The following is an 18,401-nucleotide window of genomic DNA, read 5'->3' on the forward strand; positions in this document are numbered from 1 at the left end:
ACCAAACAATTACTACATGTGTCCATCTGACCAGCTGCTTGCTGCTCCCCAGGCCATGGCCTAACCCAGTCCATGGGACTCCTCACCTCCTGCAGGCCACAGACACATCAATTGTATGGGTGACAACCGTTAGCAGTCACAGTCTTCTGCTTCCTGTATCTTTCCTTAACTGGCTGTTCCTTGTCTGAAGACCTGTCTCTGCCTAGGGGTGTCCCTATGCACACCCTCATCATCACAAATACACACACCCATCACTAATGTACACCTCCATCATCACAAATGCATACCCCATCACTAATGCACACTCCATCACTAATGCACACTCCATCACTAATGCACACCCCATCACTAGTGCACACCCCATCACTAATGCACACCTCCACCAATCACTAATGCACACCCCCATCAATCACTAATGCACACCCCATCACTAATGCACACCCCCATCAATCAATCACTAATGCACACCCCATCACTAATGCACACCCCATCACTAATGCACACTCCATCACTAATGCACACTCCATCACTAATGCATACCCCATCACTAATGCACACCCCATCAATCACTAATGCACACCCCATCACTAATATACACCCGATCACTAATGCACACCCCATCACTAATATACACCCGATCACTAATGCACACCCCATCACTAATATACACCCGATCACTAATGCACACTCCTATCAATCACTAATGCATACCCCATCACTAATGCACACCCCATCACTAATATACACCCCATCACTAATGCACACTCCTATCAATCACTAATGCACACCCCCATCATTACTACTTTTTACGGTGTTTTGAAATTTGTGTTTTCTTTATTTCACCATTTAGCAAATGTTTACTAAGTGTTCACTTCTCAGATTTCCAGCCCATAGCAGATCCAGTTCTGTTTGGTGAGGGAGGGCCAGAAATAGAGGCAAGTAGCAGCCAGCATAAAACTGCTGTGTTAATTAACTACAAGGGTATGTTTTCAGCAGACAATTTTGCCTCTGTGCAGATAGCATAAAACACACTTAAACAGACAGAGCTGGTGTAGACCTACTACACAGCTCAGCCACTGCTCCAGGGCTACCATGAACAAAATAGCACAAAATTAGGTCAAGAAGAGGAAATTATGTGGTAACCACGGTATGCATGGGCAGCTGCTGGCCTCATGTGGCATGCTGTTTTCCTTTCTCCTCTCCTTTCCTTGTGATGATCAGAGGGGGCCCTTGATGATAAGGTAAAGAGCAAATGCAAAAGGCACTAAGTCAGTAATTAGCCCCAGGTGTTGGTTACTGGAATGTGTGTGCTGTGCCTTGCTGCAGCCGCTGCTATGGCACAAAGCCACCGGACAAGAGAAATTTCCAACTCCATTATAATCTTATTACCCATAACTGTAGACACAGGGTGCCAGAGGGCATAGCTGCTCTGGAGGAAAAGACTGACAGGACAAAGTGTTGCTATGTGATACGATGTTGGAGCAGAGCCATGGTGTGTGCAGATTTCGGGGAGAGCAAGAACACAGGCTTGGTGGCTCCCAGCCATGGTGGGAACTTGTCCTTTCAGAGAACTGAAATACAAAAACAGTGGGTGGGTGAGAGGGCGAAGGGGCCTGGTAGAAAGAGGCCGAGGAGCCCCGTGACAGAGCAGTTGTGGGCTCTGCCGATGGTGGTGATTCATGTCACCCTATACACCACAGTGTGGCCCAGGCCAGGGGCTCAGAGAACACTGGCTAAACATACAGAAAGGGACTTCCAGGTTCTGTCCTCCCTGGGTGATACAGAGAGGAAATTCCTGACAGTTCTGGTGGGGCCTGGCCATGTTTTCCACTAATATTTGAGGGAACAGATCCACTTACTACTGGGGATGCCTTTAGACATCTCCAACCAGTAGGTTGTGTCTGTGCCTCAGTGGGACCCTCGTCCTGTGCATACGGCGGCGACTGAGTGGGATGTGATTTTTCTGCCTTTCTTCGGTGCTGTGCCCACAACTGCATGACTGAGGCTTACACGCTGTAGACCTTACATAACAGGGGACGCAGGGACCAGCATCTGGCAAAAGCAGGAGAAGCATGAGCTCCATGCCAGGCTGGATTACTCAGTGGCCCCCACGCCCAGGGCAAACACAGGCTTCTTTTGAGGGCTGGCTAAGAGCCCACACAAACTTTCACAGGCTCATCTTGCATTTCAGAACAGAACAAAACAGACAGCCCAAGACACAATCTTCAAAACCCGTGTGAAGCAGAGGTCTGGATTATGCTGCACCCATATTTGAATATTGTTTTATCCTCGTCACGCGAACTTCCTGGGGAAGGACTCTGAGGTCCAAGTGGGCGGGGAGAAGGGTCCTTAAATGTGTTCTCTCTTGGCTCTTGCTTATTCCAGGAGTTCCAGCTGCTGGAGAGGACTGTGTAGAAGGTAACCTACCCCATCTCTCTTACTTTGTCTCCAGGTGGGAGCAGACAAGTACATATAGCCTGCTTGGAGCGAGGACTTTGAGAGACTGAGACTTTCGTCCACTCCGAGGGCGACTTGTCCAGACTCTGACAGGTCAGCATTTCCTGACTGGGTGCATTGAATGCCAAGCACCAGACATCTGTCACCCTCTGACACTGGACCAAGAGAGTCCCAGAGACCCTCAAAGACATAGGAACAGAGGTGTCCTTTGGGTGAGAGACCTGTGCCCTGCCAAGCCTCTCAGCCCCTAGAAAGGCAGCAGGGCTGAGTAGCTGAGTGTGTGCAACTTGGGAGCAGCCTGATTTCAGTGCTTGTCACCTGTGAGGGCAAAGGCAGCATGTTTAATGTCATCAGTCTTACTCTTCTCACCCGTGGAACAGACGCATAACTGACCTTTCTTCGTGACCACTATTAGGGTGCATTTAAAAATCAATCTCTCTCTTTTCTGCTCCTCTTTCTCTACCTTCCCTCATGTGTGTGTCTGTGTGTGTGTGTACATGCATGTGTGCACACGCGTACAGGTATATGTGCCATGGCATGTGTGCAGGTCAGTAGACAGCCTTGGTTGTCAGTCCCTGCCTTCTACTTTGTTCAAGGCAGGGCCTATTCTTTATTATTGACTGCTATCCAGCTACACCAAGACAGTTGGCCTGTGAGGTTCCAGGGAGTCTCCTGTCTCTGGCCCCCATCTTATAGCAGGAGTTGTGAGATTTCAGAAATGTGCACCCACATCTAGCTTTATTTGGCATCTTGACACCCAAACTTGGGTTCTCATGCTTTCCAAGCAAGGACTTACCTACTGAACCGTCTCACCAGCTCCACTATGGAGGCTTTCTGAAACTGAGGGGAGTGGGGAGAAGGCGCTGAGTGTGAACGGGTCTGGAAGGCGGGTATAACCCTCAAGGCTGGCTGGTTCTGAGAGAGGAAAGCTGGCTTGTGTCCCATTCAGGTGCCAGGTGCACCATCAAATGTGGCTCCACCCATCGGTCAGTAACTCCGCGGACAGCACAGTGGTTAACTGCCTCACAGAGGGGGCCCAGGGACCTAGTTCCTTAAAGCCCACTTAGTTTTGAGAGACAACATGGAGGGGCAAGCCCAGCCCTGTCCAGCTGCATTCACATGAGACCCTTCTCCTCCGAGGGCCCTACCTTTGTGTTTAGTGGTTGAAGCTGTGTGGCTCTGCTTGAAGCTCTGGCTATCAGGAAGGACCTGGCCCACTGGCTGGCAGGACAAACTGGCCCAGTGAAGGCACTGTCCAGTCTCCTGTGGTGGATCACAAGGAAAGAGGTGTGGCATGTCCAGATTTGAAACCTGGATGCCTCTTCCCAGGGTAGGAAGTCTAAGGGTTACATGAATAGGTGAGGGTGGTGGTAGAAAGAATCTGCATGCAGAATCAGGCAGGTTCATGCACCCATGTCTGACATCATCAAACACTATATTTGTGTAGATTTGTATGGGGGTGAGGCTTGGGGGCACTTGTATTTTTTTGTGCAATTGCAAGAGCTTCCTCCACATCGCAGTGTTAAATGTCATATGGTGCTGGGCCAACCATCTCTGGAAGGAGGGTGAGGGTTTGGTACCCGTGACTACGGTTCTCTGTGTAGTAGAAACGGCTTCTTGGGAAGAGAGAGGAAGTACTTTGAAATGTATCCTCTTTTCATTCTGCATCATGGCCAGGTTTCTCTGCTCAAAGATGCAATAGACATTCAGGAAAATAAGCGCATTGCAAGATGTCAAAAGTCATGAAAAATGAAAAGCAAGGTCACTGAAGCTGGGGTGTAGTGTGGCCATAGAAGCACGTTTATGATGTACAGGTTCTGGGAGAGGAAGGAAGAGAGAGAGGGAGGGAAGGAGAAATGGAGGAAGAGAGGGAGAGGGAGCAAGAGAGGGGGGAGGGAGGGAGGGAGGGAGGGAGGGGAGAAGGGAGGGAGAGAGAGAAGGAAGAGAGGGAGGGAAGAAGGAATGGAGGAAGAGAGAGAAAGAGAGGAAGAAAGAGAGGGAGTGAAGGAGGGGTGGAGGAAGAGAGAGGTGTGAGGGATGGAGGGACGGAGAGGGAGGGAAGGAGAAATGGAGGAAGAGAGAAAGAGAGAGAGATGGAGGAAGAGAGAAAAGTCACCAATTATTTTCCTCCCGTTGCCCCCTGCCCTCACACCAAGGCTACCCCCACTTTTCTTTCACTCATGCACACACACTACACCCGATGTTTAGGTAACACATGTAGGGCAGGCAGAGCCTTTGTGAATGTGCTTGGTAGTTTTCTGCCTTCATTCTAAATAACCCATCACACGGACGCCAGGCTTCCTTTAGACTGTCCAGGGCTCCGGGGCTCTTAGACTGTTCCCAGTGTGGGTGTCACATGCAAACAGTAAGCACCTTCTTGCTTGTGGTGCCCAGGATGCTGCAGGTACTAGAAATTCCTGCGCAGACCTTTGCTACTTCTACACAGACTTACCCTTTAAAACATTTACTCACATGTTTTTTCAGCATAAAGATCTATTTTGATTATTTTTAGTTGTGTGTATGGGTGTGTGTCTGTGTGTGATTGTGTAATTGTCTGTATGGGAGTGTAAGTGCCTACAGAGGCATCGGATCCCCTGGAGCTGTCGTTACAAGTAAGGGACTGGGACTCAGACCTGGGTGGTTTGGATGAGCAGTGAATGAGCGTGGTGAGCCATCCCACCATGCCCTGTAAACACTTTCAAGAGGACTTTGCTGGGTATGGTCAAATTGTCCCCCTGCAACAGCCACCCCAACTTGCCATCCTCATTTATTGTACTGGAAGCAGCAACCACCTCTGCAATTTTGCACAAGAACCTGAGAGTCTGAAAGACTTTTATTGGCACTGGCCTGTGTTCCACTGGGGTGGACACATTGATCTAAAAGCTAAGCTCACTTAAGCCCTGCCAGGCAACCAGCACGTTTGAGCACAACGGTGTAGCCAGGAAGGGTGTGTGGGAGTTTTGATGCTAGTTTTCCTTTAATTAGGTTGGGAGTGAAATCATGGTCTGTATGCATTCAACAACTTAATCCAAAAAGTTGGTTGCAAGGCTCCTGGAAGGTTTACCGGCAAGGAACCTGTCCCATTTTGTAAGTAGGTGGGACTGGAGAGTTGCCAAGAAGCCCCCCTCTCTGCCCCCTTCCTCCTGGCAGATTCTGCTTAAAATGAGTGTGGTTCACTGCAGAATAGTGTCACCTGACTTCAGATGTCTAAAGACATAAGAAAGGCCTAGCCAGCTAATTCAGAAAAGGGGACTTTCCGGTAGGGATGCATTTTCTAGTTTCTAGAAGTCTTTATCCAAATAAAATTAGCATAGTGTTGGAGCCACTGCCAGGGCGCTGGTGCCGAAGCACAGCCCAGAGCCGAGGACGTGGCCATCCTCCTTCCTCTGATGCAAAGTGTTCTCTATCCCCAGTTACCATGAGCAATATCAGTAGCACCGTGAACCGGGCCCGTGATGCCTTTAACTCAGGCAAGACTCGACCGCTGCAGTTCCGGGTTGAGCAGCTGGAGGCGTTGCAGCGCATGATCAACGAGAACCTGAAAGGCATCTCCAAGGCGCTGGCCTCTAACTTGCGCAAGGTGCGTTGGGTGTGGGGAGAGAGTGGGGCTGAGTGGTGAGTGGGAGGCTACAAGAAGGGACTAGCAGGGATACAACAGGGACGGGGACAGTCGCACCCTGCGCGTAGGGCATCAGTTGCCAGCCACCCAATTCACCGAGGACTATTCTGTTCCCCAAACACTACATGTGTAGTGCAGTGTTATAGAGGGGAGAGTGAGGCTAGGAAAGGATTAGCCACGCTTTCAGGGGCACCCTCTCCTTCTACCACCGTTGAACAGTCTCCTTCTTCCGCCTGTCGCTTTTTCTCTATGGCCTTGGCTTCTTCACTGACCCCATTTCAACAGAACCAGCCAGCCCCACTCCCGCCCTTCTGCCTCCGTCTTTCCTGGTCTACCTGACTTGCATACCAAGGACCACCAAGATCGTGCTCCTGAACGAGGCAGCTCCACGTGGCTTCCTCTTTCCTCCTGTTCCCTGAGGTCGCTCTTTCCGTGGCTCTGAGCAAAACCAGCACCCTCCAGATCCACAAGCCTTTCACTTTGCTGTGGGGACTCACCTGAGACTGCTTCCACCCTCCTTGTGGCCCCGCCTACCCTCTGCTCTGTCAGGACTCACTTACCAAACTACTGTCTGTGCTTCCCCCATTTTGGGCAAGAATGAGAAAAATTCACTCTTTAGACTCCCCGAAGTCCAGCAAAGAGATGCATACGCCATCGGCGCTCGCTCTTTCTTGTCCCCTTCCCATCCCATGAGGATCTGGGTTCCCCAGCAGCCCCAGTTCCTGCCTCCCTCTGCCATAGTTCTGGATTTTTGCCTGCCACGCTTGGGCTCATCTTCCCGGGTGGGGGTTACACCCGTGTCTACTCAGCACGGTGGTCTCCCAAGCTTTCTTGGATTCGGGTCTCAGTGTGGTCTGTAAGCTTCCAACAATGCAATTTCTTCCTTACTGATGACCATCAGTTCTGGGTCCTGCCTGTGCCTTCTCTATATCCCACCACCCTACTATGGTTATGTTAAACAGTCAGCTCACCAAGGCAAGCAGAGCTTTGACTCCTTGGTCCTCAAGTTCACATGGGGCTTCTCTCTAGAATGAATGGACTTCCTACTACGAGGAGGTGGCTCACGTGCTGGACGAAATCGATTTCACGATTAAGGGGCTCTCCGATTGGGCTGAGGATGAGCCTGTGGCAAAGACTCGTCAGACCCAGGAAGATGACCTCTACATCCACTCGGAGCCCCTGGGTGTGGTCCTTGTCATAGGTGCTTGGAACTACCCATTCAACCTCACCATTCAGCCCATGGTGGGTGCCATCGCTGCAGGTACGGGGGCTCCATTCTGGAGGGACTGTTACAGGGGTTGTGATGGCCAAACCGTCTAGCTGGGTCTCCAGGCTGGCTTCTCCATACTTATGGGGAGGGGTGAAGGGTGAGGACTCTCCACTATGCGTCAGGAGAGGCCAGAGTTGCTCTCTCATCCAGCCTGGGCATCTCTCTGTGTGTTCTTTCTTCTCTCTCAGCCTCCCAGCCTTGCTGAGGGGCAGGCGGTGCCGCTCTGATAGCACATGCCAGTGCATGTACCTGCAGCAGCTGTTCATGTGTGTACCTGTGTGTGCTTCAGCCTTGTGTTCCTATATGTGTACCCGTGCTTCTCAGCGTGTGCCTGCATGTACTCACAGCATGCACCCATGTCTAGCCTCCCACCCAACCCTCCACTGCCTTCCAAAGGTACAGATGATACCATGGAATTTCTGGGCCTGGTCACTGGGTGGGAAGAGTCTTTGAGGAGGTCTCCTGAGGAGTCTTCTGACTTTGTATTCTGCAGGAAATGCCGTGGTCCTCAAGCCCTCGGAAGTGAGTGATCACATGGCAGACCTGCTTTCGACACTTATCCCTCAGTATATGGACAAGGTGAGCCCCCCCCCCCCAGAGCTCAGGGATGACTGTGTCTGTGGGGGGGGGGGGTCGGGTCAGGTCTTTAAATCCAGGGAGACAGTGGATTATTATTGCAAATGGGAGGAGTTCAACTTCTAACAACAGGTTAGATGGAGCCTTTGAGCTAGGAGAGTGACTTACCTGCTAGGGTGCCCATGTAAGCATATAGCTCAAGAGCTGAGGGGCAGCCAGTCTCCCATTGGCCATTCTATGTGTAGAGTTGGGAGAGGCTGGGTCTTTGCTGAGCCTCCTCTGTCTCTTTGCTGGAAGGATCTGTACCCAGTGATCAACGGGGGTGTCCCTGAAACCACGGAGCTGCTCAAAGAGAAGTTTGACCACATCATGTACACAGGGAGCACGGCTGTAGGGAAGATTGTCATGGCGGCTGCCGCCAAGCATCTGACCCCTGTCACCCTGGAGCTTGGAGGAAAGAGCCCTTGTTACGTGGACAAGGACTGTGATCTAGATGTGGCTTGCCGGTAAGGAGGCTTGGGCTTGGCTGGCTGCAGAGGCTTGGGTCCTGTCGACCTTTCTACCTTGCTACTACCATGATGCTATCAAGTTGTATGACTGTACTGAGTACTAAAGATGGTCCCTGCCCTTAGGGAGCCTATAGCGTTGGGATGGTAGGGTTTGGGGGGGTACCATTCATAGACATCTTCCTAGAGGGGGCCTCCAGAGAGAGCAATGGCTCTCTGGCATTCCTAGGGGTAGTGATCCAAGTAGAAGCTACATGAAAGGCTAATGTGGGGCACTCAGGGCTTAGAGCCCTTTACCAAGCCCATTGCCCCTCTGCAGGAGATCTCAGGAAAGCCACTTTCCTCAGAGTCCAGGATGGGACTCACATCTGGACTAGCGAGGCCTCTGGTCATCTCTGTACTACAAATATATGGAGGGGCGCAAGTAGAGGTGTCACCTGGCTGTGCAAGACTCTGAGAATGTAACCAGAGTCATAGCGTATTTGCCTCAGATGTCCTCAGAATTTCCTCATGTCATTTTCCATGACACACTGGTTGCAGAAAGCCCTGTGGTGCCAGGTGGGGTTGACCAGCTCTGTGTGTCTGTCAGTGAGTTGTTGCTTAGGAAGATTTTCTGTGGCAGCCCCCAGGCCATGGGCCGTCCTCCAGCACTCAGCCTTCAGCGCCTTGCCCCCGAACATGTGGATGTTCTCAAGGGAACTCCCATGATTTACAGACTGTATTTTCACAGGCGTATTGCTTGGGGAAAGTTTATGAACAGTGGCCAGACCTGTGTGGCCCCAGACTACATCCTTTGTGACCCCTCCATTCAGAATGAAATCGTGGAGAAGCTCAAAAAGGCACTGAAAGTGAGTATGGCCCAAGGGTGGGGGTAGGAAGCTGTAAGGCATGTGGGGGTGTATTTAGCTTCAGTCAACCTCCAGGACTCTGAAAAATAGTAGCTGTTTATGAAATACAATGTGGTGACAGGGTACCTGGTGGACCTGTGCCAAGGTGTCTCCCTGAGAAATTACTCCATGCAACAGATCTGATATAAAGAGGGTTTACTGGGGGGCAAGGGAGGGCCCAGAGAAGAGGTAGAGGCAGACAGGCAGACAGATGGGAGCAGAGCCATGAGGGCAGAGGACAGAAAGGGGGAGAGACTAACTAGGAATACACAGGAACAGAGAGAGAGAGAGAGAGAGAGAGAGAGAGAGAGAGAGAGAGAGAGAGTCAGAGAGAGACAGAGAGAGAGAGAGAGAGAGAGAGAGAGAGAGAGAGAGAGAGAGAGAGAGAGAAAGATGGAAGAGAGCTAGGGTGTCAAGCAGTCTATGCTTCCAGTACTTGGCAGCAGCCGGTAGTAGCAGCAGATGACTTAAGCTGTTGCTAGGTCCCTGGGAGGAGCCTAGGAGAATTGCCTGTAAGTTAACAGTGTTTTTCTTCTGCTCACAAAAGAAATATGTGCACACACTGCAGACAATTGGGAAGGGTACAGAACATCATGGGTGTAGGGTGTGGGGGAAGCTCTTCTCAGATTCCCTCCACCCAGAGGGTGGCATTGCCTAGCAACTAGGAAGTCATGGCCATGACGGGGCCAGGCCTTCCCTGAGTCCTCATCTCCTCTCAGGATTTCTATGGGGAAGATGCTAAGCAGTCCCATGATTATGGGAGGATCATCAACGACCGGCACTTCCAGCGGGTCATAAATCTGATTGACAGCAAGAAAGTAGCCCACGGAGGCACCTGGGATCAGTCTTCACGATACATAGGTGTGTGTTCTGCCATTGAGAGTGCTGCCTGCTTGCCTGGACTGCCAGGGTCTACAGCAAGTTTACAGGAAGTGGGCACAGGCAGTGAACAAGTAGGCTTTACCAAGTGGGCCTGCAGAAAGCTCTGGGGCTCTCAGAAGGCAAACACTGAGCACGGCTCTTAGGGAATGCCTCTCGACAGACCTAGAAACCTCCCTGTCTTCCACAAGTCAGAGACAAAAGCTTCATCTCCATCTCCAATCTGTGAAAGGGAACAGGAAATGGAGCCAGCAGAGGCCACGAGAGTTCAAGGCAGACCAGGCTGGGAGAAACTCCCAGGACCCCGGCTGGGGGCAACATCAGTTGGAGTTCTTCTGGTCCCCAGTTAACAAGGAGACAGGAGAATTATGGGATGAATACATGGGGCTGGTAGATATAATAACTACCCCTTCAGTGTTTAGAGCCTGTTCCCCCATGCAGGTTAATCTGTAGATATCCCCATGGTCTGCTAGGATATAGTCCAAGCTGCAGGAGTTGGGATAAGGCAGGTATGAGAAAGCTTTGTTTGCAAAAGGATAGAGGCAGGAGCTAGATGTTGGCACTGGCTGTGTGTATATGTATGTGTGTTGGAGATCTGGGGTGGGTCAGCACAAACAGACTCTGGCTCACTTTCCTGCCTCAGCTCCCACCATCCTAGTGGATGTGGACCCCCAGTCCCCGGTGATGCAGGAGGAGATCTTTGGGCCGGTGATGCCCATTGTGTGTGTTCGAAGCTTGGATGAGGCCATTAAATTTATCAACCAGCGCGAGAAGCCCCTGGCACTCTATGTGTTCTCCAACAATGACAAGGTAGGCCTAGGAGTCCCCTTCCCAGATTCCTGACTCATCAGGCACAGCACTTACATGCAAGGGGGCCCCAGGATCCACAGGTCTGGGTTCAGATTTTTAACTTCCTCATTCATTAGGTGTGTGTGACCTTGCGCCAGTCACTTAACCTGTCTGCACTTCTTTGGCCTTATCTGGAAGAGTAGGACAGTCCCATCTTTTTACATCTGTGGATGAAATGGCCATTGCTATTTCCCCATACAGTGCCAAGGGCCATGAGATATTTGCAGAGGGCTGGAGACATGGCAGGGGCTAAGGTTGGCTGAGTTGGTGGTTGGGGCTCAGTCTCCACTGGTCCCAGTTCTTGAGACTCCAAGACATGGTCAGAATGGGTGGGAAGAATGCCAGAATGGCAACATGGCTGCCTGGGTCTTTACACAGGTGATCAAGAAAATGATCGCAGAGACATCAAGCGGTGGAGTGACAGCCAATGACGTCATTGTTCACATCACTGTGCCCACTTTGCCCTTTGGGGGTGTGGGTAAGTCTGGTGCTGGTCACCTGGTACTCTGGCCTTTCACAGGGGTCCCAAGCTTGGGGTCACACAACCATTTAACAGCATGGCTGGAGTGAGACTCTCTCTGGACACTCTTGTGCCTGACAGAGCTGCCCTAGGGGACACTCTAAGCTTTAGCTAACCCCAGAAGGCTCAGAAAAAGGGATTCATGAGGACTGAGAGTACACAATTGGCTGGGATCCTTTCATTTAGGGAACAGCGGCATGGGGGCCTACCATGGCAAGAAAAGCTTCGAGACCTTCTCCCACCGCCGCTCTTGCCTGGTGAGGTCTCTGAGGAATGAAGAAGCTAACAAGGCCAGGTATCCCCCAAGCCCAGCCAAGGTGAGAGACAAGGCCCTGGGGCTTGGGAAATGTGGACTATGCAGGACCAGGGGTAAGGCCTTGGGTCTCATGTTCTCTCCCTGTCCTAGCAGATGCCCCGGCATTGAGAGGGCTGCTTCACCTGACACTTGTTTTGCTGGCAGTCCTGTCCTTGAAGAATTGCTCACGGAGCCTCATCCTGGCTTCTCTCCCACCTGCTGCCCCATGCACGCTCAACTACCCGAAGGCTCTCACCTCCCCCCTCTTGTTCTGCTGTTTGCTGAGCACAGAGACCAATAAAAAAGCCTCCAAAGAAAAGTCGTGCATGCAATGCTTCTTTTTACACCTTGACTCCGAGTCCTTCCAAGTTTGGTCACCTTGACAAGCCTACCTACAAACTCCCTCCCCCGACATGGGCTCATGGGCTGTGAGATGGGAGGCCATGGTTTGGGATGACATTTATCTTCCCCATGTCACATCTGGGATGTCAGCTCCATTCCTGGTGTCTTGAGTGAGAAGAAATGGAGGAGGCTGAACCTTGATGACAGTGGCTCTGGAACAGGTGGCAGTTTACTCTTCTCAAATCAAAGGTGACATCTAGGGAAGGAGTCTCTCTGTGAGACAGCACAGCAGTCAGTACCAACAACACCCACTGTTATAGAACCAGGCTTGTCCCACCCACTACCCCATCCTCCAATCACTAAGAGTTTTACAAGAGGATGAGGTTATGAGATTGGCTGAGCTCAGGGCAGAGCTCTAGCACTCAAATGCACCTCTCCAAGGAATGATTGAGACACGAGAGATGATTGAAGGTCTATGCTTGTGTGGTCAAGTTTCATACCTCATCTTATGATGCATGCTCACTGCGTGGTAAGGCCAGCATAACCCAAAGTGTAGTTTTCAGACTCATCAGACCCAAGTGTATGGTTCCAAGAAAAGCATACACTTGTCCCTGGAAAGCAACCTGGGCAACTGTTCTCATTGTAACCCACTCCACCAATCAGAACATACTAATAAAAGACAAATAGCAATGAATGGCAGAGCAAGAAGATGTAATTAGCATGGCCATGTTAGGAAGTATATACACATGACTTAATAGAGTGGCTTATAGGCTATGGTACGCTAGTCCAACAATGTCTGTCTCCTGACAGAAAGGTCCAGAACCCAGTAGTTGTTCAGTCTACAGACTAGATGTCACAGCAGTTTCAGTCTGCTGTAGGAGCCCCAAAGACTCCTAGAGAGAGGCTGGTCTTCAATCCATGGGTCTGAGGCCCTGGGAGGCTGATGTGGGCAGGTCAACAATACATATTCACCCAGGATTTAGCCATTCTTTACACAGGCACCCAAGCCTTCCTTTGCTCCCCACAACCTTTGGATGAACATTTACGTGGGATACAAGCATCTTCAGGGCCTTTGCCCTTTTTGAGAGAATATCCACATACTTCTCCAAACGTCTTCCTTACTCAGCTCTAAAGAAAAATGAAGCTAAAATATTTTCATGAAAAGGGATGGACTTAGAATATTTAATATTAATCTAGGTCACACGGTCACAGAAAAATGAATTCCAGCAAGTAGCATATGTGTGCATGTAAACAAATGTACCCGGCGGTAACAGTGCAACATGAAGGAAAGAGAAGAAGCCAGGCTAAGTGCTAGGGAAGGAAGAGGATTGGATGTGGGCGATGGGCGAGAATCAGGAAAGAAGATAGAGAGCTAACTTTGTTTCTAGTTTTAATTTTGTTATGGGTTTTTTGTTTGTTTGTTTTTGTTTGTTTTGGTGGTGAGTAAGTGAATAAAATATACTCAATATTGAAAGTGTGAAAAATTATTGTGAAATACCACAGCATACTTTCTGAATGCCTAGTCTAACTGTACAGCAGTTCACTGAGTACAGAGACTTCGGGTCTTGTCAATCTTGGTGTGTAACGTTTTCATTTATTTGCAAGATTTTAAAATAAAGTTAATAAAATAATAAAAATGAAATTATAAATGGTAATTTCACAGGTAAATGAATGGAGCTGGAAACACTTGTTCTGGGTGAGGTGACCCAGACCCAGAGATAGACATCATACTTTTTTTTTCTCTCATTTGTGGCTAGAGCTTTGAGCTTTCTGATAGAAATGCTTAATTTGAAATGTCCATAGAGGTCAGGGAAGTTTGCAAGAAACTCAAGAGGTCATGTGGAGGGGCTTTTCAAGAAAAGGAAGGCAGGATGCAGTGGCTGAAAGGTTTCAATGGAACAGGAATGAGTCAACCTGGAGTTACCCGATAACGGGGTGACAACGCCCCTACCAGACCACAGGTCACCTAACAAAAAGCCCAATGCCAGGAATGTGTTATCTCTTTTAGAACTGTTGGCTGGCGAGGTTCAAGAGATGACAAATATTACTGTAGAAATATCTTTATCAGGGGTTTTCTTCCCCACCCTTTCCCATCTAGCTCCCAAATAAGAGACCCAGGATCCTGAGATTTTATTTACAAGCAGTAAGCCTAGATTGATTCTGAGCTATTCTAACTTACTCCCCAGCCACACGCCCCCTTGTGACTTGCTGTTTGAATCTCACCCAGGCTGTTTCTCTTCAGCCTGGCCTCAGGATGTGCTTGCTTCTCCTGGCCACGTGCTCAAGATCCATCTGGCCTCATGGCAGCCTCCTCCTCTCTCTGTGTTCTCTCTACTCCTCAGCCCCCCACCCCCACCCTGTCTCTCTGGAAACTGCTCACTCAATCCTCAGATCCTGCCTCCCTCCCTCCCCCCCACCCCCCATCACAGGCTCACAAAGGTGTACATGAGACTGGCAACCAGATCTTGGGGTTCAGGATTTAGCATTTGTATATATAGCAACAGACCCACCCCCAATACATTACAGGCTATTTATTTATATTGGTATTGGTTTCCCTCCAAAATTTTCCCTCCAAAGACCCTATTGTTGAAGACGCCACATAGCTGAGTCACAGAATGTGGAGAAATCAAGCTGGTAGCGACCTGGGCTTTACCCCTACCACCAGCTTTCATGATGCTGAAGGCACAACGGACACTACAGGAGGAAGCAAGTCATTATCAATCCTACCCAGCTACAGTACCCTGAGAGTTGCAGTAACAACCAGTCCAGCAAGACAGTCCACTGGTGCTGTCTATCATAATGCTAAGTATGGGCCACCAAGACCTGGAGTCCACCTGTAGACTTGTGGCCTTGTATTTCTGATTGGTAAATAAAGATGCCAACTGCCAATAGCTGGGCAGATGAGACAAAGGTTTAGGTTTCCTAGGCTTGATGGTCAAAGGGGACCGATAAGGAAGAGAATAAGTAGTAGGAGGAAAGAGAAGCCACCAAGGGTTAGGAATCAAGAAAACATGGCCCTGAAGGCTGGCCAATTGGAGTTAAAGAGCAGCCCAGATGAAACATGGTAAGTAATAACTCAGGGTTATTGATAGGAAAGAAGATTCTAATAACATAGAGGGTAGATATCTGCCCAGTCCTTGTGCTGTTTAGGGCTTATTGTAAATCTAAAGGCCCAGTGTGCATTTTATCAGGGAACAAAATAGTTAAAGGTGGAGCAGAAACCCCCGGGTTGGGATTAAATAATTTCTACAACCCACTGGTGCGATCGTGGTATGGATGTCCTGGGGGTAAATTCCTACCCCTGAAGGATGCCTGTGAGGTTAGATTAAGGTCACCCACATGACCTCATTTTACCTTATTAGTCTCTTTAGAAGACTCCAAGATCAGAGTTGCTGACAGTTAACACATAATTGTTCTCTTTGGTGGGCACACATACAATTCAGACCATCACTTAGGGTGAGCGTTAATGAGTGGTGGTGTGGAGTCCTCTCTCCTGAGGACTAGTTAGCTCTCCCCAGAAAACATGCATTGGGTTACACCAGATGTCTGCAAGAGATGAAATTTATTTTTGTCTTCATGCCATATGCTCTATAGGCATGGACCCATCTCTCCATGAGGAAATAAATGAAGGTTCAGCAGGAAATGCCACATCTCACTGTGCCAACCACAGAGCATCTGCCTGATGCTGGTCCTTCAGCCCCTGTGCATGACCTGCTGTAGACAGAAGTAGATACTCTTGACTTGGGAAAAGGAGGTGCAGGGACCCCAAAAGTGTCATCTGTATGTTCTGGAGGGATACATGACAGTATACAAGTGGTGATCAAAATTGCTTTCTCTCTTCCTCTTCCTATTTACTGTTAATATTTTTTTAAAAAGTTTTAGCATACAAAATGTGTTTCCCTACGGCATTTCCATACTTATGTCTTATTCATACCCATCTCTATCACTCTCTCTTGTGCCCTTCCCGCTGGGTACCTTCCCCCTGCTGAGTAGTCCTTGTGCTTTCATGGGAGAAAACAGGATGTGTAGTAGTCTAGGTTCCACATACGAGAGCAAGCACACTGAGTTTGTCTCCCTCCTCCATCCACTTTAGACCTGTTCCTCTCCATCCAGAGCCTATCTGCTGCCTTCTCATCCTATGGGCTTTGTTGTTGTTGTTTGTTTTTGCTTTTTGTTTTGTATTGTTTTCCATCTAGATTCTGGGGCCAGCAAGATGGCTCAGCAGGTAAAGGCATGGGTCTCAAAAGCTAGTGATAACCTGAGTTTTAGTTCCAGCTCCCACATGATGGAAGAAGAAAGCCAACCCCCAAAAGATGTCTTCTGACCTGAGCTTGTGCACCCATGCAGGTCCTTAAGCATACTCTCCGTCTCTCCGTAAATGTAAAATTAGGACAGTTAAAATGAACCCAGGTTCTGCATGGGAGAGTCTGCCATATTTCTGCCAACATAATGGTCTCCAGCTTTTCCACTGCAAATGATATAACTTCTTATCTCTTCATGGCTGAATAGGATTCACTGTATCTATATGAACCCATTCATCTGTTGATGGGCAGCTAAGCTGGTTTCTTATCTATGCTCTTATGAACATGGATATGCTGGTGTCTGCCATGTGCTGACTTAGGTTTCTTTTGTTACATAACTGGCAGTTTAAGAATTTTTATAATACATTTTTTAAGAATAAAACCCCAAAGCTGAGCAGTTCTTGACTAACACTATTTTCAGAGTAGATCTGAAGGCAAAACAATTGAAGAACAAAGCACACACACCCTGGTCTAGGCCCAACATCTTTATTCAATCTATTTCCATTGCATGGGTTAGGTACTAATCTAAATTATGAGTCAGTTCTTCCAGCTATTGCTTCCATCCAGCACACGATCAGCCAAGACTTTTCGAAACTCATGTGTTACCAGGGAGAGCATGCTACATCTCTGGCTTTTCCGAAGTAGTGTATTACAACATGCAAACCACTGGGCGGGAGCCACAGCCTTAGCAAATCACCTACAGTCCCATCACTTGCCCCCTTGACTGTCTAGATGCTCAGGTTAAATGTGACTTCTGCTTTGTTTCAACTCTGTAACCATGCGTGGAAGGCACAGCTCCCAAAAAGCATTAGAAAACTCAGATTTGTTAAACATGCAGGCTTTTTTTTTTTTTTTTTAAAGGGAAAGAATGGATGACGCCTGTTCACCTGGAAGGCTGGAGTGGACTTTGTCTAACAATCTGGCGATCTTGTGCTAGTCTGTGGAGCCAGCCTCCACCTGAGTCTACCAAAACCCTGAGCATTGTCTAGACCCTAGTCCTGAGCTTTGTCAGTGAAAACCCATTCTCAAGATGGTTCTATTGTACTTTGCATTCTTAATGAACAGAGCCCATCCTTGGACCTACTGCAAATCCCTCCTCCCTAGATCCTTGGCTGCACGCCCCGTTTCTCTGTGAATAACAACCCATTCTTACTCAATAAAGACTCGTCCTTTGCAAGGGAGTTTCCATGTAGCCACATCTAAAGCTCTGTTGTGATAATTGTCTTGTGGAAACCTTTCCCCAAATGTTTGCTGTGTTTAAATGTGTAAGGACAATACACCACTTTCAGACTCTAGTGGTTTGGGGCTCAGCAGATACTTGAAGAGACACCCCCTTCCCCCCACCCCCAGTCATAGCCACTCCCAAGTTACCATCTGTGGGGCAAAGCTTGACTCAGCAGGCAACCTCTGTCTTAGTCACTCTGGCTGTCTTGTTACAGGACAGAAAGGACGAGCTCACTCACTTTCTATTCACTTGTATTCGTTGGATGGAATGTTCCAGGCACAGGCACCTGAGATTGTGGTGAAAGAAAGAAGCCAGACGTCTTTCTTCTAATCACACTCTCTGTATTTGGTCAGCAGAGACTAGCTTCTGTTACCAGAGAAAGTTCACCTCAAGATGCTGGCGGTTAAGTTGGCAGGAGACTCCGGTGTCACCTAAGCAGGGGGAGGAGGAAACAGGGAAGTCCACCAGATCAGCATCTCTCAAACTCAACTGGACAGAGCCTGGGTTCCTGGAGCGGACAGGATGCTGGAAACATGGGGAAGCAACAGTTATTTGTGAGCAACAAGGGTGTCTACCATATGGGCAGAGAAAGCCAAACACAAATGAATGGATAAGAAAAATCCAAGACAGACATGTTGTGAAGATAATGAAATTCCCAGTAGCCAAAGAAAACAG

The 18,401-nt window shown here is 49.1% G+C and overlaps 1 protein-coding gene across 4 annotated transcripts; it reads left to right on the top strand.

The window, feature by feature from the left end:
• The first annotated feature begins 2,365 nt into the window (after positions 1-2,365).
• On the top strand, positions 2,366-12,177 carry Aldh3a1 (aldehyde dehydrogenase 3 family member A1). 4 transcript variants are annotated; one of them, XM_021177176.2, is made up of 11 exons: positions 2,366-2,418; positions 5,871-6,037; positions 7,106-7,337; positions 7,840-7,925; positions 8,220-8,428; positions 9,159-9,276; positions 10,035-10,176; positions 10,838-11,004; positions 11,422-11,521; positions 11,750-11,880; positions 11,973-12,177. In XM_021177176.2, exons 2-11 carry the CDS (start codon positions 5,876-5,878, stop codon positions 11,985-11,987), a joined length of 1,362 nt encoding a protein of 453 aa, XP_021032835.1. In that variant the 5' UTR covers positions 2,366-2,418; positions 5,871-5,875; the 3' UTR covers positions 11,988-12,177. The 4 variants fall into 4 exon arrangements, with proteins under 4 accessions (XP_021032835.1, XP_029339701.1, XP_021032833.1 ...); XM_029483841.1 differs by having other exon boundaries at positions 11,970-12,160; XM_021177174.1 differs by having other exon boundaries at positions 2,379-2,550; positions 11,970-12,177.
• The last annotated feature ends 6,224 nt before the right edge of the window (positions 12,178-18,401 follow it).

Source organism: Mus caroli, chromosome 11, assembly GCF_900094665.2.
Source record: "Mus caroli chromosome 11, CAROLI_EIJ_v1.1, whole genome shotgun sequence".
Taxonomy (NCBI): Eukaryota; Metazoa; Chordata; class Mammalia; order Rodentia; family Muridae; genus Mus; species Mus caroli.

What these genes read in the sequence shown, in the direction of transcription:
- Aldh3a1 (XM_029483841.1), top strand. Translation starts at nt 5,876, where the DNA reads ATGAGCAATATCAGTAGCACCGTGAACCGGGCCCGTGATGCCTTTAAC. An exon ending in TGGCCTCTAACTTGCGCAAG is followed by an intron (nt 6,038 to 7,105) that starts GTGCGTTGGGTG and finishes GCTTCTCTCTAG; the next exon opens with AATGAATGGACTTCCTACTA. An exon ending in TCCCTCAGTATATGGACAAG is followed by an intron (nt 7,926 to 8,219) that starts GTGAGCCCCCCC and finishes CTTTGCTGGAAG; the next exon opens with GATCTGTACCCAGTGATCAA.